Source organism: Hylaeus anthracinus, unplaced genomic scaffold (genome assembly GCF_026225885.1).
Source record: "Hylaeus anthracinus isolate JK02 unplaced genomic scaffold, UHH_iyHylAnth1.0_haploid 12000, whole genome shotgun sequence".
NCBI classification, from domain to species: domain Eukaryota; kingdom Metazoa; phylum Arthropoda; class Insecta; order Hymenoptera; family Colletidae; genus Hylaeus; species Hylaeus anthracinus.
This window is the reverse complement of record NW_026534347.1, coordinates 9,005,031-9,029,279: the sequence shown is the minus strand read 5'-3', so window position 1 is coordinate 9,029,279 and position 24,249 is coordinate 9,005,031. Positions and strand designations below refer to the sequence as shown.

The 24,249-nt window shown below is 38.2% G+C and overlaps 1 protein-coding gene across 1 annotated transcript in view; it reads left to right on the top strand.

Annotated features, from left to right (window-relative positions):
* Positions 1 to 5,377: 5,377 nt before the first annotated feature.
* LOC128890145 (epidermal growth factor receptor) overlaps positions 5,378 to 24,249 on the top strand; it is a 232,588-nt gene continuing 213,716 nt past the window's right edge. Inside the window, exon 1 of the mRNA XM_054148382.1 lies at positions 5,378 to 7,790. Within this exon, the coding sequence (XP_054004357.1) occupies positions 7,709 to 7,790 (82 nt within the window). The 5' untranslated portion in view covers positions 5,378 to 7,708. The remainder of the gene's footprint in view (positions 7,791 to 24,249) is intronic.

Here is a 24,249-nt window from a genome sequence, read left to right as displayed (position 1 = left end):
AAAAAAAAAAAAGGAAGAACAAAGTTTTTTCACGACACGAATTCACTTTTAAAACTAAACGTAAACCTTTTTGCGGTAACTTGACGATTTTTACTGTTGTTATCTATGGAAGCTTCGTTCAGCGGAACAGCGTATTTTTTTAAAGTTTCAACGAACATACAAACCAACACGTTTTAATAACAAAATTTTGAGATTTAGGGGATGGGTGGGGGGCGTGCAGTTAACGAATTATCCTCGACGCGTGGAAATCCAACGACAAACCACATCGCATTCATCGGTACGCGCAGTTGTAACTCTCTTGCAACGTCAGGGACAACGAAAATTCATGGTTTTACATAAGCAACGCGACTTTTCACAAAAAAGAAAACACAAAGAAAAAAAACAGGGGGGAATGCTGTGACGTACCTAGAACCTGAACGGAAGGGAGTCCGAGGATCGTCGGCCTCGTATTCGCGCGAAACGAATTTGTTCTTGGATAATACCAAACCACATGGCCTGGCGGATCGAACGAATTCGATCGAGGATTCTAAAAACGAGTAACGATTACGAAGAGAGAGAACCGTGTTCCGAGGAGACGAACAATGTTTGGCGGCACCGTATCGTAGAGAAGCGCGCACTAATGCTTTCCGTGTTCATATGAGAAACGAGATAACGAACAGTAGGTGCAACTTTAGGGGTCACGATGTTCGTGGAAAGACGTTCGCGTCTTCCGACAAAAAATTCTTCTCAATAAGTATCTCAACTCCGTGTTCTGCCGAGATACTCGAGCATCAACAAGTCGCGAGTAAATCGAGCCTCGCGGATCGATACGGATACTCGTCGAGGCACGTAGACGTAACGGCGAGACAAAAGGTAGGTATCGGCATTAGACGCGTCGAAGTATCTTCGATGACTTCGCTTGCTCGTTATCCGCAGAAGTTTAACCGGTGGATGCAACAAAAATAAATAAATAAATAAATAAATAAATAAATAAATAAATAAATAAAAGGAGCCTAATGCAGTCGACCGCGAGGAGCGGTCGTCGGTGTTCTCTCGATAAGAAAACTTCTCGTAGGCCTGCACGTGTGATAATGTGCTTCGCGTTAACGGGGAACTCGTTCGAGGATATATCGCGCGTTACAGTCCTCGAACGTGGTCGATCCCCGTGAAAACGTTTCTTCCACCCCAGCAAACGGAAGGAGAGCTGGTTCATTTGTTTGCGCTCGCGCACCGTTCGCACCCTTTCCTTTACTTCGAGGCGTTTAGAAATAATTTAGATGTGAGAATGCATGCGTGCTAGCTCGTGGGGAGGGGGGAAGTGAAAAAAGGAGAAACGAATGTGCGTGAGCATGCTTATGAGAGGGTAACGTAGGGAGACGGGTACGTAGATAGTCGTTAAAAGGAATAAAGAACGCAAGGAATAAAAAAAAAGAATTGAAGAAAATAAAAAAAAAATATAATGGAGTATCTGGTTCCGTACCTCAATACTAATTTATCGGGCTTCTTTAAAGCCTTTAGCGTGATATGATAAGACGTGCCTGCTACATGATGTCGTACGTAGCTTTCGAAAGTTTCACCGCCTTTAGTTTTCTATACGATGCCCGTGCGTCCTGGATTTTCCCCATTTTCGCGCGCCCTTTTGAACGAAGCGTGCAATACGCTACATTCATGGTAATAATCGCCACGACATTCCAACGAAACACGCGATGAAAATTGCTCACACATTGCTCGGAACGAACGACACTTTTGTTTGTTTATTAGGATTCAGAATTGTTGTGGAATGAGAAGGAGACATGTTTCGTTAAAATGTGTTCGATTTTAGGCTTTGAATCGCCTTCAGTATTTAGATGATAGAGAATGGAAAAATTGAATTTCAATTCCAGAGAAATTGTGTTGAAATTAAACCTGACAGTTCAGGAATGATTAAAGTTTGATGTTCAAATTGAAGTAGTTGAAATTAAATATCGTGTATTTAGTAGATAGAGAATGGAAAAATTGAATTTCAATTCGAGAGAAATTGTGTTGAAATTAAACCTGATAGTTCAGGAATGATTAAAGTTTGATGTTCAAATTGAAGTAGTTGAAATTAAATATCGAATTTCAGAAATGATAGTCTGAAGTCAAAGAAGAATGGAAACACTCTGACGAGGCTGACGCTACAACAATAATGAATTACAATTATTACCAAGCTCGTCGTCAACCTAATCTTGAATTCTAACCAATTTAGTTCGTGATCGTATCAAAATCCCTGTAAAAATTTTGGAAAACGATCGAGATAACGTTCCGATAAGACTATCGTTGAATTTATTTCAAGCTACACATCACGGAAAAAAATTTTTGGCAACGTGGTACGGCATTTACGACCATTAATAGCGTGTACTGTGCACGTTGCGAGATGAATATCCTTGCTCGATCAACGGATGAACAAGAACAATAATAACAATAACCGGTCGAAGGGGAAGTTGATGCGCGAAAACACGACAAAAGTTAAAGTCGAAGGACGTATCGAGGGGACGAAGGTTTAATCGTTTCATGTAAAAGAGAGTTTATAAAAGAACGAATATATTCTAGATGTATGCCTAATGGCGCGTTATTTAGACAAATGGCGGAATTGAAGACAGACGTAGTCGACAGCTTAGTATTAGTAACTTTGAGGCCCGATTCCGAAGGATTGAAGGGATGCACGCATTAATCATTGCTAACGCGAGCGCTATATGAGTAATGTAGCTTTTAAGGACCACCCGACACACACTACCATTTAACCCCTTCGTTTCCACGGTCGCTCTTGGAACTGCATTATAGAAACATTCAAGAACGGATTAGATCCACGAATTTCAAATCCAGCACGTTTATCCCATTAATTGTATTTGATTGAAACATATCGTGGCGAAGTGTGATAAACACGGTATATGTATATTGTATAACCGTTGTACGATCTAATCGTGATCTCGAATCTTTCATTGAAGATTTTTGCAGGGTGACGCATATCATTAATGCTAATTTACGAATTATATATATAGATTCGTTGTTGGTTGTTGCGAAAAAGAAAATTTGCAAATTATCGACACGCGTTCGAACCGTGTCCGCGCTTTAATTGAGATGCTAACGGTGATTGAATGTCTATATAACGCTCGAACGGGGTGCGAGATCTTGACGTCGTTGTTGGTTACGAAGGGTTTAAGAATTCATTTGCACACGATCGATCACTAAAATCGGTATCAGATGCCACTACAATCTCGCGGGAGGATAACGATTTTTTTCTTTGAGGTGCTACGTGGAGTTTTTGCCTCGGAAGCAGATTTCCAAAATCTCCTCACGCAGTAACGTCAAATAGATTGTAGCGGAAATATATTATTGACAAGTCAAAGTAAACAAGGTATAGTACAGTAAGCGAAATAAACTTAGACGGAGCTTGAGTATATATATGAATATACAGGTTAAACAACACGTGCGCACCGAATATACATCTTGTTATTTATAATAAACGAATGTAAAAAGAGAAACAAAGTGTGTGGCGAACTTCGTCCCCTTCTTTATCCTTGAGTAATACATTTTGTTTTCGTTGTGTAAAAATTGAGATTAAGACGAATATGCTTTCCATTGTGTAGTATATTATTTTTAACTTCATTTTATATTTAATAATTTGTATCATATTTAGAATGCAAATCTTGGACTTGGAAAAATTAATCGTTGTTTATATTATCAAAAGGTACCAATCATAATGGCATGAGTAAAAAAAAAAAACGATAGATTGTATTAAACTGTCATGTTTTATTTTTTTTTTTTTATCGAAGTGTGAAATCACGGTGTAGTTAAATTTTTTTTTGTTTCTATACATTACTATCCTCTTCAGTTAATTAATTTCTATTAAATAAGAGCACAGGGTGTAATGTAGTCCACATTATGAGATATAAGAGACAAAATTTTTCTCTTTCAAAACTTTCAAAAAGAATTACATTTGGTTTTCAGTATTTACAAAATAACTTCTCACCTAAGTTCATAAAACTCTTGTTACGTTCACATTGACATGATATAAAGGAAGAATTAATGAAAGATTTCTTCCGTTGGCGAGTAGAACGTACACAATTTTTTCAAATACATATACCCAACTGCTGGTGTCGCATGGCTTCGACAGCAAACATATTCGTTTGGGTTTCTTCCTGGAAAGAAAAAACTGCCCAAAGAAAGCGCACTTCGTGGATCCTGGATCCCATCTGGGATCCACCGCGTCCGAAAGATCTGGTATAATGATTTAAAACGAAAAAAAGTGTACGGTAAAAGAAATTTGCCACGAAAACATTCGCGTACATTTTTCAGAAGTCAGATCTTATTAACAATTATAAAGAAAATAATGAGACACCGTCAAAATTAAAATTCTTTTAATTAAGCAATTTCATTTTCAATATCAATGTCATAAATTTGACATTAATATATCAATTTGCCATAGTAGATAAGGAATAAAACTAACAAGTAGCTGTTTATTTGTGTTTCTCCGACTGGTTCAATTTTTATTGGTTTACTATGAATAATTTCATCATGCAATTCGAATTATAGGATTAATTTGCATCGTCAAATTTTATGTTCTACCAAAAGAGCAATGAGTAAACAATTATTTTCCTTTTACTGGTTATTCGACACTTTCATCTAGGAAAGAATTTTGCTCGTCTCTGTATGACGCCAACCTACAGTGGTTATGTAGCATGGTCTTTGACAAAAACTTGCTACGACAAGAATGAAGATATATTATTTGTACTCACCAATCGAGACATATCGCATGAATAAAAATTCCCTTGAATTTACAGTCTCAGTCTTTCTTCTAACATCGACGAAGTGCGAAAAAACATCTCTTCTACACTCGATCCAAAAACACACACAATTAAACGGGTACGCGTTTTTTTTAAATCGGTCATTCGATTAAAAATCGATATTATCTACAAGTCTGCTGGATGACAACTTAAAGTTGCCGTTTAAACGACCAAGTCTACGCCTACTATGGTTGTAAAAAATAATCCCGAAGTTATCTAAAAGATTCACTTGTTACCGAACACGTCGCGTCACATGTCTCCTCAGTAAAAGATTGTTTGACCACAGTGCTACCAAACGTTTAACAGTAAAGTGGCACTAATGACCGCCTAAAAATGTCCGATAATCAAATGTTCGATCTGTATCTTTCTTGAAAGTAGACGCATTGAAATTTTAAACGTTGAAATAAAACTATCATAAGGTGTAGAATGCCAACAAAAAATGTTTATTATTTTGTCTTATCGATTACATTTTAATTATCCATTTTTCTAGCGCCAATTGTTTGTATTTTGTATTTTAATTTCATTCGTTCATTTTTCGAGGCTTAAACAGGTATACAAATAAATGTAAATATTCCAGTAACGATTTCAAACCAAAAAATTAAAAAACATGTCAGTATTAAATCAAACAAAAAATGAGTTTAAGTAACTTAAATAGAAACCACACGTAGATTGTAATTTTACTCTGAAGATGTATTGCGTGTTATATCAATTTTTATTACGTTATGCGTGTTTCCCTGTTTCGCCGCTGTTTACAGCTCCGTCCGTCTCGAGTTTCCTTCGAGAAAGCCAGTTGCACGTACGCACGTACTCTAGGTGCGTGCCATGACGACGAGAAACCAGTCTCACGGCGATTTTTGCGACGATGAAACGACTACTGTCTTCAAGGAATCGACAGGGCCGTATATGCCTACATGTCTTACCTGCTTGGCTGGACAATGACCGTTTAAACGATGCGTTTGAATCTCAATCGACCATATACAACTTTTTCTACAATTTCAAGTCATTTCGCGGTTTTCAAACGCAACGTTACCGAGTAGAAGTACTATATAAAAGGTGTTCTCGAAAATGCACAAGTAATTCCTTGATCATAATTCTTAGAAATGTCGAGGATATATACTCTGTAATCGTCCTTCCGATTTTCAGTCAGATACAGAAAAAAAAGATGTTTTATTCGTCCGCGGGACACTTTCTTCGGAACAGCTTCGTGAATCGTCGGCGAGGTTCGTGAAGGCTCGTGTCGGGGCCCGCTAGGCCCAATCTGACCGGCACAGTTGCGCGCATTATTCCAAACGCGCGTGATTGTTGTTCGTGACGATCAAATAATCGTCATTTATAGTTTATCAATGTTTAGATTATCATTCGAGTCACTGTAGCAATTTGTTATAATAGTCTGTCTCCATTCGTTGGCGTTTGTTGCGATTGAATTATCTTTCCGAACTGAGAGAATTCAAGGCTATAGAATAAACATAGATTATATTTATTCGGGGACACAAAATAACAGGCGTTACTAACATAGTTCAATTTATAGTCACGATAATAATGGTACTATTTGAATTTTGTATTAAAACACCCTTTGAAAACGTTTGCTATAGATAGATTATGCTAATACTATTTTATAAAATTTATCCTACTATACATTTATAGTCACGATAATAATAATACTAATGATTTGAATTTTGTATTGAAACACCCTTTAAAATCGTTTGCTATAGATAGATTATGCTAATACTATTTTATAAAATTTATCCAACTATACATTTATAGTCACGATAATAATACTAATGATTTGAATTTTGTATTGAAACACCCTTTGAAATCGTTTTCTATAGATAGATTATACTTATATTATTTTATAAAATTTATCCAACTGTTCATTTCGCTATCGTTTACATTTCGAAATCGTTTGCTATAGATAGATTATGCTTAAATTATTTTATAAAATTTATCCAACTGTACATTTCACGATGGTAGATGTTCGTAGAAATATAAACACATTCTTGCTATCATAGTTCCTAGAAACCTCGAGGCCATGACTGATAAACATCCTTCCGATTTTTAATCGGAATTTTAATTATTACGTATCCCAAAAAAAAAAAAAAAAAAAAAAAAATGTTTCTTGGTTTCCCGGGGCACTTTCTTTGAAATAACTTCGTGAATCGTCGGTGGCACTCGTGAGGGTTCGTGTCGGGCCCACTCCGACCGCCACCTGTCGCCTTCGAACGGAATCACGACTAGTCTTTGACAAGGCGCGCGTATTCTTGACTCGGCCAGCGTGGGAGTAAGGCTGTCCACGAGAGACGCCTGTGAAGGTGGTCGATCAATCGCCTTCTTTCGTTTACGTTCAAGTTTCACGTTCGCGAACGTCGATTCTCTCGATCGATCGATCGTTGTCGTGATATATAAAATCGCGAGTGAGTGTTAACGAGTTAAAATCAACGCAATCTCGGTGCCTATATCGCGGAATTAAACGAAAGATCGCGATACCGGCATCGCTACTATACGAATCACAGTGAAATCGGAGTCAACACGGTGTGCCCGCCGTGAATTCGCGTTCTGATTATCCGCGATCGCTGTTTGACACCGAAGAATTCGCGGTACTGAAGGTATAGTGTAATACGATGTAGACTTTGACTCTTCGCGAGTGGATTGACACAAAGACCTGTCGGGGTGATACCGGTGAAATTTTAACCGCACGATCGCGATAAGGGAACGTGGTGCGAGTCGGTGGACGTTCCTCGATGTGAAACTTGGTACCGTTTCCGTTGTTGTCGTCGTTGCATGCTTCGAAGGGCGTATAAAAATTCGGAGTGAAATTCAGTGCGGTATTTATACAGTGTGCGGTGCTAGTGTAGTGGATATGCGTCGATCTTTATTGTGAGGGTGCCAGAGGAATTCTTCCTGGATTGAAAGGCCCTGGATAAAAGATGGGACCAGCCAACATTCTTAGGGTTTGCGTGCTCTTCACGTTGGTGTACGTCCTTAACGCAGACGTCATCGAAGAAAGAGGTGAGTTTGTTGTTTACGTTTCCATTAGTCGAATTATACCAGATTTCACGTAAAATTTGTTATTTTTTAATATTAAACATATGTGACGTCCTGTGTTTAATCGAAGAGCGTCGAACGCTTGCACTCGAAACAGTTGCGCGTATTATTGCAACCGCACGTGATCGTTATTTGTCGTTGGCAAATAATCGTCATTTATAGTTTATCAATTTGAAGATTGTGTTTGAACGAACATTCGAGTCACTGTTGCAGTTTGTTATGATAATGAGTTCCTATTTGTTTGCGTTTTTGCAATCAATTTATCTTTTTCAACCGAGAGAGTCTATAGGATAAAAGTAGATTATGTTTTATGAAATACGTGTTTATTTGCAGACACGGAACAATGAATGTCGAAATCTGGAATCAATTATCTGCGATAATAATGATATTAATGATTTAAAGAACGATTCACGTTATCCAAATGGAGTCAATTTTTCAGTAATCTACAGTAAATTAGTAAATAACATTCATGTTTTGATGTTTGAGTTCGATAATAAATATGAATTTTATGTCTCCAAGAAAAGTCGATATTTTAATATAAATTTTTAAGTGCAAGTATTTCGATTAATTTCGAATAAAATTTGAACGTCGTGTTTAGTTAAAATGTTATCTTTCTCCCATGGGGAAATGATGTTTATTCGAGGAAGTTTTTACATGTTCGTGTTTTTCTCGCAAAAGCAAAACACAAACACACCTCGGTGTGGGCTCTAATCGTACACCTCACATGTACGTTTCATCTTAAGTCACCTTATCAAATTAAAGACAAGGAACTCGTTATCTCGTCGAAACAATAAGCAGACACTATTACCTTGGAGATAAGCAAATGAAAAGCCGGTGATAGAGTCACATGGGCGTGACTCTTTCCCTTTAGGTCGTGAAAATAAAATTGGAGTAACGATTCTGAATTCTGAATAGCATATAAGGCTAGAATGGAGCAGAATAAATGACAAAATTTTTGGAGCAACATTGAGCTTTGTTATTTATTTTTCACTGGAGATCTTTAATTAGAATTTATCTCATCTCTGTATAAGGCAAATCTGTGCTTCATTTTTATCTAAATTATAACAAATGTTGGAACAATTCAATTGTTTGGACCACAGATTCCTTCGTTTTTGGTCACATGGCTGCTGTGTACACGGTGAGTTAAATATATCTTGTTAAATGGCTAATTAGGCCTTAATAAGATCGGTTCACCCAGAGCGCTCGGGCAAGAATGAGGCCAATGGTACAACGCATCTCGTTGGAACTTTTGTTGAATTCATCAAACACGCCATCAGGTGCTTTCTCGTGTCAGTCTTTATTACTGCGACACAATCTATTCGCGCATGACCAGTGACTACGCTATGCTTAATTAAGAATTGATTCTCAATCCAGCGAACGCGGATGAATAATGTGCCGCGAGCACGCTTACGTAGCGCATGATTAGATTTGAAATTGACGATGACACTATTATTCCTCGTGTCTACACGGTGTTTGATATTTTATTTCGTTCGGATAACGGATCGCTGACGATTATCTCGCGATTGGACGATTTTTCGCGCTTGTATCGAACTGTTTATTAACTGGAGCAGACGCTTGTCAAAGATAACTTAAATTGCATTCGAGTAATAGATAACTAACGTGATTACGAATACCTTGCAGCGACTTATTCATCACGCGGACATTCATGGAACGCGCGAGTCTCGATAATTTCAATTTATAGCCTAAATTGTGATTTTTGTTGAATGGATCAAAAGTTGTTTATTTTTTAGTTGTTGTATGAACTTTATATAACTTTAAATTGTATGTATATATATTTTAATGTATTTGTTTCCATTTTTCCAAATATACTCATGAATGAATTAAATTTTTTGTAAATAATTGTCAATATACAAGTATGGCTTAACACGCATGACTATATTTAATAAAAAAAAGGAACAAATACAAACGGTCAATTATATTGTAAACAACGTAATATTATTTTAATTCGTGAAACATTTATTATAACATTCATGAAGGGAGATCGAGTCACATCTCGCGTTAAATAAATTCATTTTAAGATAGACATATGAAAATCTGAATAACAAATGTGTGCACTAGAATATGAATGTGTTATTTTAATTATTCTGGCTTCATTTCCCCGTTCAGATTTGCATTACTTAGTACATGTATGTGTATTTTTAGATAAAACCTTGCAATCTACTCCAAATATTCCCGTTATCTAAATTCTCTCAAATAAATGTACAATCGAACAGCTTATTACTAGAAGAGGCCCTCGTGCACGCGACGAATTATCTCTCGATCGATCTCTGGCCTCGATGACGCGCGGTTTATGTCGATCGATCGGCAGAATATTGCTGGAAGAAAGAGCAGCATTGAGATCTTATAAAAGCGAGGTACCAAATATGGGAGGGAAACGGCGGAATCAAAGATCATTCGCCGATTCTTCATTGAATTCTTCGACGGAGTATCGGCCGGTTGAAAAAGCCGCAGCAACCTGCGGAAGAGGCAAGAACGCGTTCCCTCGCGTTCTTGACGCAACGTCTCCTCTCTTTTCTCTCTTCAGTAATGCCGAGGAAAGACATAGAGGAGCGGTAGCCAGCCGACCATGAAGTCGAGACTCGAATCGAACGCTACAATTTCGCGGTGGGTATGTAACGATCGTGGATCGCGAACCAGAAATATGTTACTGATCTACGACGATCGACGGCGGCTACGATTCGTGTTTCTGCGTCCAATGGAAAGCTACCCGAAAACGAACAACACGGAACAGAGCACGACTCCAAGTTTCTAGATTCAAACGATATGTTCATTTCAAACAAATATCATTTATAATGATTATAAAATAAGATTCAGGATTTGGAAAATAAATTCCAAGATCTCGTTAATTATTTGGACTGTATGGGCGTGATTAAACCCGAATCGTCAACAAACGAAAAGGATAAGCCTGAAATCGTAACAAAACTGACAAACATGAATAAAAAGTTGTACGGTATCCGAATACTCCTCAGCTTTTATAATGGTGCCAATATTTTCTGAAAAATATAAAATGAATCAATAAAAAGGATGAAAAAGTAGAAGAATAACAACCGAATACGTAAATGCGAGGGTTGTTTCGTTTCGACAAGCATGGAGAATTGGAGCAGGTTCGGCGATCTTTTCTTTCGATCTTCGTGAGATCGATGACGGTTGAATTATCGAATGATCGTCGATTGCTAGTTAAACTGTCGCTATAGAGAAGCCACTGCCAATCGAGGGTTTGTTATCACCACTTGAGCGCTCGATGGAATGTTATTTTAATTAACGATTATTCGCCTGATTTCTTATGCACGCGCTCGGTATCCTTTCACTGCGTTAGAAACGTTTAAGAACATTATAAATTCACGTTCCAAGCTGCACGAGATGAAATCTGTTTCCCTCGGGGCTCCCCTCGCGCCTCGAACTTGTTAAACTCGTTTGCGTAGAACTTTTTAACGCGTATCTTTGGAGTGTAATTATTCTACCGAACGTTCTGCGCGAACGCAAGCGTCGCACAGTGGGAAAGAATTGAAAAAGCTGGTGACGCGTTGAGAGAAACATAAGGTTACTGAAAAATTATTAAATTGTCAAAGGGTGTGAGTTATTGGAAATGAAGGGAAAATTACTAAGAAGCTGCAATGCTTTCCAAGTCAGTTTGACAAATATTTTTATACAATTAGATCACTACGTTGGGTCAGTTATATTGTTACAGAATAGGTCATGGAAATATTTTATTTGCAATAGATTATATCCAACAAAAAAATAATATAATCGATTCGACACCTGTATCACTGCAACAACCCCTTGCACTTTTATGTTCCAGTAGGTTGAAGAAGGTTTCTAAATGTTCCAAAAATATTTAAAGTAAAGCTTTGTTTTAACTTCAATTAAATTTTAAACCTCATTCTAAACTCCCTAATTATTTACTGCAAATGCAACTTTTTACCACACCCCTCCATGTTATACACCCCTAAGAAATCCTCTTAATGCTCGTCATATTGAACACGGATTCGATTAAATTCCGATAACTAAGAAAAATTCAATTTCAATCGCGTTTGTCTAATTCGATCCCACTGTGCGTCGTATAGAAAATTAGTATGGGATTGTCATGGCGTTCCCACGAATTCGTAACGAGTCGCATGGATGCAAGGGAACGAGCCCCGGGTCAACACCACTTGAACCGATGTCGATGACGAAGATCGCAACCGATGACGCATCACCTCGCGAATCATCTTGCGCGATGATGTTTCCAAGTGATTTGACCATCGTAACGTTTGTCTCTTTGTTGGGTATCTGTGGTATGCGCGTGTCAATTTTCTTTCCCGTAACGTCTCACCGTTTCCCTAAAAATCTCTGAATATTTCAAGAACTAATCTCGAGTTAAATTATCTCCATGTAATTCTTTGTACAACCAGTTATTCTTTTAACCGCAATTTGTGTTTCATTAAAACAATTATTACAGTCGAGTTACATTAATTTACGCCGATACAAAGGTCTTAAGTCACGTTTCTTAAAAACGGTGACGCTCTTGACGCACCGTGAATGAACTTTAGTAGCATTGGATTGTTCAACAATTGAGCTATCTCTGCTGGTGCAGCGACGGCAGCAGAAGCAATCAGGGTCGAGCGACAATGCATTCACCTCGTGCATCGACCACGCTTTACTTGGTACATTGTCTCGCGTTCTAACGATATACTTATTTCTCTATGTTACTTCGTGCCGAGCAAACTCAATTTCCGCTGGGTACGATCGTCGTGACGATTCCATAACAAATACACGGTCGCAAACACGAGGGTACTGACTTGTGTCGTTAAGAATGTTCACAACATTAGAAGTACTTCTTCGATAACGATTCCATGCTCTTTGCAAAGGTATTTATTAGGTTGGTGCATATGAAATGTCGTTTTTCGCATGTTTGAAATACTCGGATTCGTCCGTTTTACTCTATTCTATTGTTCATTGTTTTGTAATAATATCAAAAAGGAGAAAATATACTGTAAGACGTGCGCATAAAAAATAGTGGAAACATTTGGAATAGAATCGTTAGAACCTCAGTATTGTGAGGATGTTCGTGTGATTTTTTTATGCGAGTATAAACTTGTGAAAATGACGGTGGAAGTTGTTGAAAACATAAAATTTGTATTCGGAGAAGAATTCAACCCTGGAAAATTCAAGGCTGATGATTTTCCATAGGAAAGTAAATTAAGGGGAAATTACTGTTAACAATGATATTTTATGGGATATTATGGAATAGAATCCTCAACAAATAACAAGAGCGATATCTTCTCAATTGAAAGTTAGGATATGAATCTTTCGTAAGCCCCAACGTAATATTTCGAGATACCTGGTGAAATCTATCGGAGAGATGCGAAAAAATACAATGAGTAGAGAAAATATAAGACTACTCGACTTCCTCGATAATTACATAGCAATTCCATGCTCGCTGTATCTATGGAATCTATTACGAGATACTTCTTGAAGTCTACTAGTAACATGTGAAAAGGTAGAATGAATAGAGATATAGAGAGAATCTGAGGCTAGCTGGTCCCGTACTCCGGCACTAATAAAAGTAACGTGTTAATTAGGGAGAAGCGTGAAGCGGCTGTTCCGAATCAGTGGGAACACGGCTATCAATCTATATGTGAGGCTCTGCGGACCCACGTGTCTGGTAAACCGAGAAAGAGACCGAAGTAACGTAGTTCAATTACAAGGAACGCATTCACAGCTGGTTGTAGACACGAGCCTGAGTGTACCGGGCTTAACCGTAATTGTTTAATGGGCTAATGAAATGATACACCCGCCGAATCTAAGCGCGCACAAAAAGCCAATTGTACTCCACCGACATTCCACGATTATTCCGACTTCGCTGAATGATCCGTTCATGATGTGTCCACGAGGTGCCTCGTGTGTACATCTTGGTACTTGGTACCATTTCGGGCATGCACGCAATAAATGTTTCCATGAACAGTTGGCTCGCTGTTGTGCAATTTATTGTGTCGAGTTCATAGTGGTCACTCTAATGTTTCTGCGATTATTTAACGAAATTTATCTCTCGCGAGTACACAATTTAAATTACGATTGATACACTCTGCAATATTCTATTTTAAAATGGTGCACATCAAAACTCTAAACCTATTAATTTTCATAAGTTTTTCACGAACAATTTGTGGTCCATTTTCCTTAAAGTCTGTATTCTTAAAAGATGCAAAGTGAAAAACAATAGACTGAAATAGTCTTCTTAAAAGAATTCCAAAACTGTGACCTAACTTTTACCTACTCAGGTGTGTATTTTCCTTTAATAACGATGCAGAATAACGCATGCTATTTACGTGCGAAATTCCATTACTCGGGATCATTACGTAAATCGAATACAAAATACTATGTTACACTTTTGCGACTTTCGAAAGAATACTTCGCAATAATTTCTGAACGTATCCACGAGACCCTGGTAATATACTTTGTGCATCGAAAACGAAAATCTGGCAACGTGGTGGTGGAATTCCGAGTAAAATGCAGTCCGTTTACCTTGCAAGCGAAAGATGCATCCTGCTGGGAGGGTTTAACGGTGACTACCTCTCCTCCATTCACGTAGCTTTTCATTCTGTGGAGGAATCTCCGAACGACCTGACTGCCGCAACGACGTAGGAGTTACGATAGCATTAACTTCTACGTTGCGAGAGCAGTATTCTATAGTATACCTAAAAAAAAAATGAAATAATTCTTCCTGCATCCTCGTTTATAGATCAAGGGAAGAGTGTACGTTCTTCGTTGAGAACAAAATTGAAGAATATGACATTTTTAATCTTGAATTTAAAATTATTCAACAAAGAAATTGAATGACGTGAAAAGTACAATTCTTAATTTAACATTAGTAATTATTAGACGTCATATATTTATATATTCACGACAAATGTGAACATAGAAAAATAGATGAGGATGGGAACAAATCCATAAATGTACAAAATATAAATAACTAGTCTAGTAATTATAATACCAACTCCGTGTCTTCCTTCTATTCATTACTTCTTAAGATTGGTATATTAATATTGCAATTATATTCGATCATAAACCAGTCGTGAAATCAATCTGCATTATATTTTATTTTTATTTTACTTTTCCAGTCTCATTATATTTGCATTCAGAACAGACAGACTCGTATCAAAAAATAAGAAATAATGTTCTCAGCATCCAAGAACGGACACGAAAGGGTATCTGTTACGGAGAATGACCTAATTGCCAGTTTCGCCCGGTTTCAACCGATTTCCAAGTAAATCCTATTTAACATACTATGGTATCCAGTTTTGACGTCGTATTATTAAAGGACGCGTCAACCGATGTCTGTTCGAAACAAAAAAAAAACCGACCTTCTTGGTCGATGAAAAACTTCTGTACCCGTTTACGGCAGAACAGTCATTTCGTTGGAAACCTTCGAGCACGCAAGTTTAACCACATGCGTATACACCAAGCCAGAATAGCTGGTTAATTTATTATAATGGTTTCTGGAAACGCGATATGATTTTTAAATTGCTAGTAGCACTAGAAAATAAACGTTCCAGCACGAAATTTTATTGGTTTGGTTATGCGAAAGAACTGTTTGAATATTTATTAGAGATGCCATGATGATTATTTATATGATTTTATTTCATTATTATATTTTATTATTATATTTTATTATTATTTATTTAAAATATCAATTATAGACAGCCTGTATGTTGCATATGCTAATGGAATTGTTATTCAGAGATATTTACTGTATCGTTAACGTAAATATAATTCAAACTTGAATTTTCATTAAAAGAGTAATACATAAGTCTAGTTCATTTGCATGCTCCCATTTGTACACTTACTTTATTTACAATCTATTATCGAATGTATATATTTAATTCTAATATTTGTTTCTCCAATTCGTCAAAAGTTTATCTCTTATTCGTTACACGCTTGTATTCAATTTTGCCCATCGTAACGTGGCGAGCCAATCCCACCTCAGCACACAGATCTTTTCTCTCCCGCCGCTTGCTTTTACTTACGTCGTCGATATTCAATCTTCCGTAAAAGACATTTTGCGGTTTTCGAGCGTCGATCGTTCCGTCGGTTCTCATCTGCTTTACTCTCGCGCGCTCGATACGTGAGAAAACGACGCGACGCTTCTTTCGAATCGCGAGCTGCCCGTGGAAAGAAATGCACGCTCGAAATCGAGTCCCGTCGCTGTCGATGAGCAAGTTCAAAGACCCGCGCGCACGCATTCATCGCGACGGAAGGTTTTGAATCAGCCCTCGAACCGGGGATCAACCTTTTTACGATCGAGTATTGAAGTTCAACGGCACCGGTCTTACCGATGCATAATCCGAACGGAGATATTCACCGTCATGTCCGGCGTGAAATTTGAATCATACGAGTCTCAAGGAGCATGGTCACACTTCGAGGGTCACTAACAGGAAAGGATCTTAGCCTCCTCTTAATGGCGGCTGATTGTAAGCGTCTAAGCGTCGTTATCCGACGAAGCAAAAAGGACCATCGTGACGTCGCCTTAGAGCTGGCCTGCTCGACCAGTCGTTCGCGACGTGTTTCTTGGTGGGTCTTTCGTTTCATGACTATTACTTGTACTTACTGCTGGAGTCATATTTTATACTTGGCCACGGGTAAATTGAACAAACCCGTCAGAGTCGTATTCTAATATCAAAACAAACGGATATTTAATATATACAAATTACTTGCACTTAGTGCTGGAGCCATATTTTATACTTGACCATAGGCAAAGTGAACAAATCCATCAGAGTCGTATTTTAATATCAAAACAAACGGATATTTAATATATAGAAACTTGGAAGCATGTCGAAGATAAATATTCTATTGTGACACATATAGCACGTGGACATATTAAATATATAAAAAAGTTCGTATTTGGAAAATTTTTTTCATTCACTATATCTCCAGACAGATCTCAAAATCTCAGAATCTCAGAGTCTCAAAATTTCAGAGTTTCAGAGTCTCAAAATCTCAGGATCTCAGAGTCTCGTAGTCTCAAATCTCAGAGTCTCATAATCTCAGAGTCAGAGTCTTAGAAACTCAGAGTCAGAGTCTCAGTATCTCTTTGTAATCTCTGAATCCTTAGAGGCACCCTGTATAAACGTATGTGAATGGAAGCAATAATATCAATACTTATACATTTATTGTTTACCTGAGGAAAAAAAAACGAAACATTCTACGGCTTCGTTTCTCTTCCGTCGAATAAAAAGAAGAAGCCTCGGAAACATTACTCGATTCGCAGAAGATCCGTAATGCAGCGGGTACCGCCTTTGTTCCCAGTATTGAGAATCAAATGACCGAAACCTACAGAGGCACTCTTAGATAGCGAAACACACGCCAAACGAGTGAAATTCTACGAATTGTTGAAAAATCGGATTATAAGCGATACAATAGTGCGATATTACTGTAATTACTGTATGATTTACGAAATGTAAACATGGACTTTCTATTGCACGCTGAGCGAGCAATCGTTGCTCACTGGACCGCGTACTGGAAACGTGTAAAGAAAGTGTGTTCAGCATCGGTAATTAATTAAAAAGTAAACTCGGATCGAAAGGCTTATGCGAGGGCAGAGAAGGGTAACGTATTCTTATCCAGATTTAAATTTCGAATAAAGAGTGAAAGGTGAACAACATTTGATCCGTTATTCGTTGGATAAAAATTAAAATTTGATTTTTAGGGGGACACAAACTTGGAATTCCTTTTTTAAATTTAGATTTGTTTCAATAATATATTAATCATACTCAATATTATTTTATTCCATGTGTAGTTTTCTTCAGAACATTGAAACCTAGAAAGAAATTTTCAATTTTTATAAGTTATTATATTCTTGTACGATTTTTGCTTGAAGAATTCAAACGAATTATTTACTTGTAATAATTGCAAGTTACAAAACGACTGAAATCCAAAATTTCAGAACGCTATAATCAATAACACTTCTGTTTAAAATTTTTAATTGTACTCCTTATACAGTGTTTCTACAAAAGGCTGTAACTTTTCCAAATACAGCCCCAAGTTTTCCAAATGTAATTCTACAGTCTTGAGATCCTAGAAACTGTTGTTAATAAAACGGTCGATTTCCTATCGTAACAAACTCCGTCTCGATTACGTGCTCCATCTAAATACTGCTGCGAAAACATTTCCGGCGCGAGAAACGGGCTATTGTTCGTAGAAAGTTTTCCGCGATCACAAACAGACGAGAAAACAAGGATTCCTTTGATAGTTCCAAGTCTGGAGAGCAACCTCCTTGAGACGAACTGGCTCGAGCAATAATACATAGTGACTTAACACCAGCAACACTCGGTGCGCCTCGGGTGCGAAGTGAGCATAAATGCGAGACGGTGGAGTTTAATTGAGGTTGATGAGGGGGGCGCTCGTATTGGCCCGGAATTCAATGCCGCGATGATGTTCCTTGCTTGTAGCAAGACGTTGTCTTGGACAGAATGCGTCGGAAAAATCGATGAACTCGCCTAATTCTCCGTCTGTCGATTCTGGATCGGCAACCGTTGCCTTGAAACTCGATTTTGGAAAGATTGACTCTTATAAACATTTCTGCATATAATAACAATGGTGTCATTTGAAACAACCTGTAGTATGCGTTTGCATATATATGTATATTCCTTATTTAGTATAAAATATTTTCATGAATTTTGATGTAGCATTTATTTAGACCAGGGTTTCTCAAAATGAATCTATCTATACTCTTAGAGAATTAAAAAATTGTTGGCAGACTTGCTAGAATAGAATTAACTTCTTTTTATTTATATAAATATATATTTATGATTTGATTTTTGCCACAGTGTTTGCTGAAACAGTACATAGAGATAAATATACTACAAAATGGGGAACTCAAATATGTCTGCTTGGAATTTACTTAAAATCATATTGTTATATTTTATATTGAGTTCATAAAGAAATGTCAAATTGTTTAGTGGTCTGTATGGTATGGCTCTATTAATAGAAATGAATTATTACGCACAGCAGCTTTCTTACTTCACGGTATAATGATTCTCCTTCTTCAGAGAGCTCACTGACCCCCATCGACACGTTGGCGGGCTCCAGATTGAGAAACCCTGATCTAGATCATAAATGACCAGATCAGGTGCAGCTATTTACTACAGTGAATGGTCATAAAGAATAATTACTAATCTAGAAATGTGTATGCAAATTCATATTTCTGCAGACATAGAGCACATAAGATTTAAATACGAGTATCTTTTGTCTTCTAAACAGTGTTTTACTTTCGATCATTCATATATTTTTGAATTTTTGCATATTTCATTTCTCCGCGTTTCCAATCGCCATACACGCATAAATTAAACTTCTGCAGTCTAACTCAACCACCAAAGAGATCATTTGACTTAATTCTCGTTTGCGATAAATTTCATTAAAGTACCACGAGTAATTAACAGTACTTAAATTTCTTAACGACGAACGACCGCGAGAAGAACATTGGGTCGAAACGCTTTATCCTTCCTAGTATGCCTTTCATGGCATTCCATGTAGTCATTCTCTAAATGCCTGTCTTACGCTCGTCTATACATAGGTGCTTCTTATCAAGCGCGTTTTGTACGCGGCTCGTACGATACTGACTCTTTGAATGGAGGCGTTCCAGCTGCTTCGAAGATCGAGTCGTCAGCATCCTGTCCCAAGACACGCTCCCGTTTATATAGGCGAGAGCAACAAAGATGACGAGGCCAAGGAAGTGTATCTTTCGCGGATGCTCGGGAAACGATATCGCGGCACTGACCTCGAAACTGATAGAATCGCGTAAAACGAGGGAATAATCGCTAATGGATGCCTGCGCATTAATAAGTTCACTTATTAGACGATAGATAATGGATAGACGTGGATACCGCTAGTTCCTTTCTAATATAGAACGGAGCTAACAAGCGCTAGCCATACGACTACAGAAAAAAAAAAATAAACTCCAGCCTTCAACACTTAGGAATTCGATCGTACTTCAGGAATTAGAAAAAGTTGTGTTTAATTGGGCATACTACATGAATTAATTTTTTTTCTGTACATGGAGGTCTTAAGGGCGTTCGAAGATCATCAACTTTTTTTCAGACAAAATTTTGACTAGTAAAAGTAAACTATTACTCCCTTAAAAACAAGCATAATAAACTAGTAATTTATAAACAAACCCACGTGACATTATATATCTATACTCATATTATATATCGAACACACTTTCCAAAAATCTTCTCATAATTCTATTTTCTTTTTCTTTTTTTTTTTACAACACGCGACCAGAACGTGTTCTTTTTTGTTTTTGGCAAGTTCTCCACCCAATTGAAAAAAAAATTCGTTTTAAATATCTCTGATCCAATGCATTCTTCCTGCAGCATCCAAGCATTTATAGCAGCTACGCCTAATATATATCCTTCAGCAACTGCGTCTTTTTTTTATGGTTCTACGTCATGGTTCTCACGCAAGAGACTGAATAGAAATTTTGTTACAGCAATTAATAGGATGCGTGCTAATCGTTACCACTTGGCTGCTTCATCGGCACGTATAAACATAATAACGAGCAGTAGTTGTAGATGTGGCCAAAGCGATGAGGATTTAAATCACATCATTTGCCAATGTGAATTGTATGAAGCTCCTAGGGTTGATCTGCTAAGATTCTTGTATAAAACGGGTTTTCAGTTGCCCTTAAACATTGATATATTTATAGCCGAGCCGAACATCAAAACTTGTCTGCGAATCTTTTCCTTTTTTAATGACTGTTCTATCCATTTAAGAATATAGTCTATTAATTGTACGTTATTTGTATCACCATTGTATTGCAAACATTGTAAAGCGAAATGGATCCTATAGGGTCTTAAGAGCTTTAAATAAAAGAAAAAAAAACTGCGTCTTTCAAAAAGGTGTACTTCTGCGACGTTTAATCGTTGTCTGGAGAGGTCCGATAACGACGCGTCGAACCGGAGTTATCAAAGCAGCAACCTGTCGAGTAAGTTCATAAAAGTCGCGGCCAATGTACGGAACCCGGTCGTAAAATCGCAGGAGATGCGACGGGTGACCGTCGCTCGCGACTATGGTCTCCGAACGCGGTTCCTGAAAGTTTTCGATCGGTGGATCCCGGTCGTGGACAACCCCACCACATGGTCGCAGGTTGCGTGCCGCGTCCACGGAGCAAGAACCTTCCCTTCGGGCAGGAGTAACGCGTACGTTTCGCGACCATCCTCTGCTACCTTCGACATTCCTTCCCGTCCAGCACATCCCGTCCCCTGTTCCATTCAGGCATAATAACCGTGCAGTTTCCCAGCGCGTCTTCAATGGGCGAAGATTGCACGCTACGAGACCTCGGGCCGGTCCTCTCCGTCCTCTTCCTCTCCCGCGAACACTTGTACCCTCTCTTTCTCGTCTTCGTTATTTCTCTCCCTTCTTTCACCCTTTCTTCGTCTTTCTGTTCTCTCCTGCGCGGCCTCCTCCTCCTCGTCGTTTGTATTTCTTCTTCTCCCCCTTCTAATTTCGCTCGATGCTCGTCCACGAGGAGTACGGAACAACGGCACATCGCGGATGCGATTTTTACCTTCTGGTCAGTTTCACGGAATCCGCAGGTATCGGTTTGAGAATCGAATTTCGAGATGGGCGCTCCCAGATGGGTCCAGCGTGAATGGGATTCTGCTTGCGAAATTGGAAGTACAAGCAGTTTGTTGGACAGGAGGTTGGTGTTTAAGGTCTTGAAGGGACTCAAGCTCTACTTCCCTTGCGATAGCTTTGATTCAGTGGTGATGCAAGTACAAATTTGTTTACTTCTAATTTGAGATTTTATTCAGGCTAGCATACAAATTTCAACCTTCGAAAGGATCTGCATATTTTTCTTAACCCTCTATGGGTCTACGTAACTTTTAGATCACATGCTAATATATCGATATTTTACCAAGTAATTTTAATTTTCTCACAAGGTAACGTATACAGTCAGTCCCATAAGTATTCGTACTCTCTATATCTATAGTAGCCTGGCAATCTATTGAAGAAATTTGTGTAATTTATTTTAATTCAACTAATTTATTTCATTTTAATCCAATTTTATTTGGAGACATGAAACATTCATTTAAATTAAACAAATTTCTTCAATAAATATAGAGGGTGCGAATACTTATGGGACTGACTGTATGCCTTAATTGTGAAATATAATGTCTCTGATAACCATCAATAACATTGATGACAATTAACAGCACCATCAACTTTAAATATCAAAGTAAATGGATTTGCATTTATGTAGTTTATCTCTAAAAACAGTCACGGTAGATTTAGTATCTCTTCCAGCTAATATTAACATTCAACCAGGCCATGGAACCTAATGGATCGATCCTCATTTCGGAAGCATCTGGTCTTCCTCGTCATCCTTTCATTCGGAGAACGTATTCAGTAAAGATCCGCGATAATCGATTTCCTCGTTGTCCGTGGAAGCGACGCGCGGCGATTCGCGCGCAAAACAGAGTCCAACAGACCCTAATTATAGTAAAGTCACAGGGGGCGATGTATACAAGGGAATATCGTGCTCTTGCCGTTTTCTCACGTGTTCTTCTAGTCTCTCGTCACGCGAGTAAAGGCGACATCCGATTCCCAGTAGGAAAAAGGTACGCGTCGTTACGATACGATGGAACGTTTCTTTATTTTCCCTAGTCATTCGACACGCTATCCCATGGATCGCGCATGCTGCCGACTTTAAGGAAAATCTCTGGCGAAAAAAACGTTTCCTTCTCCTGGTCAGCGGGTTATTTGCAATTGAAATTCGTGCGTCGTGCATCGTATTGTACTTTATAACGCGTTAATGGAAACGAGATATTTCTCAGAGGAGAAAGCAGACTTTCGCCTTCAGGTTACGAAAGATTGACATGAGGAAAAACTGAGGTAGCCTTTAGAAATTTCCTTTTAATGCGGAGTGTGATTACTTTACATTTGTGTACGTCAGATGCCAAAGATAGCGAATTTTGGAATTTATTTTTCTTTTCGATTCTCGATTTTTTTGTAATGGCTCAGAGTTAAACATTTTTGACACAGTATTTTTGTATCCTTTTAACCGCAATACAAAATTATACGAAAATTAAAATATCTGAATATTTTTCAGGAATAAGGTTGAATCGATCAATGTGATTAGCCATTAGTTTTACGAGAGTCTAAATTATTTAAGAAAATTTAATAGACGTATAGCGTAATATGTACACTTTTAGATAGAATTAACAAAAATAATGTGTAAGGAATTACTTTATTTGTCAATTCATCATTCTGCTGTAACACCTTGGATATAAATTCTTACTTATATCTACGAAATATACTTTATCGTATCACAGAGACTTAATCTGCAGTTCGTAGTATTTCGATGCACTAATCGTCGACGTCAATTACTAATTAATTACAATTAATAATCAATAACGTAACAATATCACAAGCGAAACATCGCAAAGAGATTTCCATCATCTAACCTTCACTTTATTTCACTTCCTAATGGATACCAATCGAACGATCGGCAAGAAATTAATATGTCTCGAAATCCATGGTACTTAAACGATCATCGGACGATGGTTATGATAACTGTATCACGAATGCTCGGTATGTTAGCGGGTTCCACGTAAGCCCTTCGACTCGTTGGAATCCTGGTGTGCGCGTTCAACAAAAGAATCGTATTGCTCGGCCATGTAAGGCGATGTTTTCCTGTACGACGACGAGCTCGTGTAAAATTGCGACGTACGCTCGTGTACCGAAAGGATGAAGAACGAGCCACATCCGTCCGTCTCAGGCGGTTCGATACGCGGCAAGACGAGGCCGTGCTCGCAAGGTGGCTCCCTTCTATACCAAATGGGGCAACCAGTCTCGAAGAAAACAGCCCAGATATGTCTCCTGGGACTTAGCGCTCGTCCAAACCGGGACTCGATATCGCGAACTCGCGTTCTGTTCTCTTCGTCTCGGTCGGGGTGAATGTCCACCCGTCGTCGTTGGCCAGACTGGATGAACAAGTGAACTCGAGCTCCCATTCCTTCGCGTCTTCGGCCTGTCCATCTAACCTTCGAGACCGACGCTACGCTCGACGCCGATCGCTCTCGGTCACGCATGGCGAATGCCTCTTCGATTGATTGAGAAAAAACAAAAACTTGCAACGTTTACTGAAGATCTTCATAGCTGCAGCATTTCGTAGCCAAGACTAGTGATAAACTATTGCTATATTTGGAGGAGGTTTATTTTATTTTATTTTTTTTTTTATTTAATTTAATTACGTCAATGCTCCATATGTAGAGGTCGTAATAATATTCATGATAAGCTGACAAACCACTCCTGTGAGATATAAAACGAAACAAACATCGACAGTCAAATTTGCACTAACCAGAGCAAACCAACCATATTCATTGTATAAAATCATATATATAGGATTTTGTAGCCATTTATT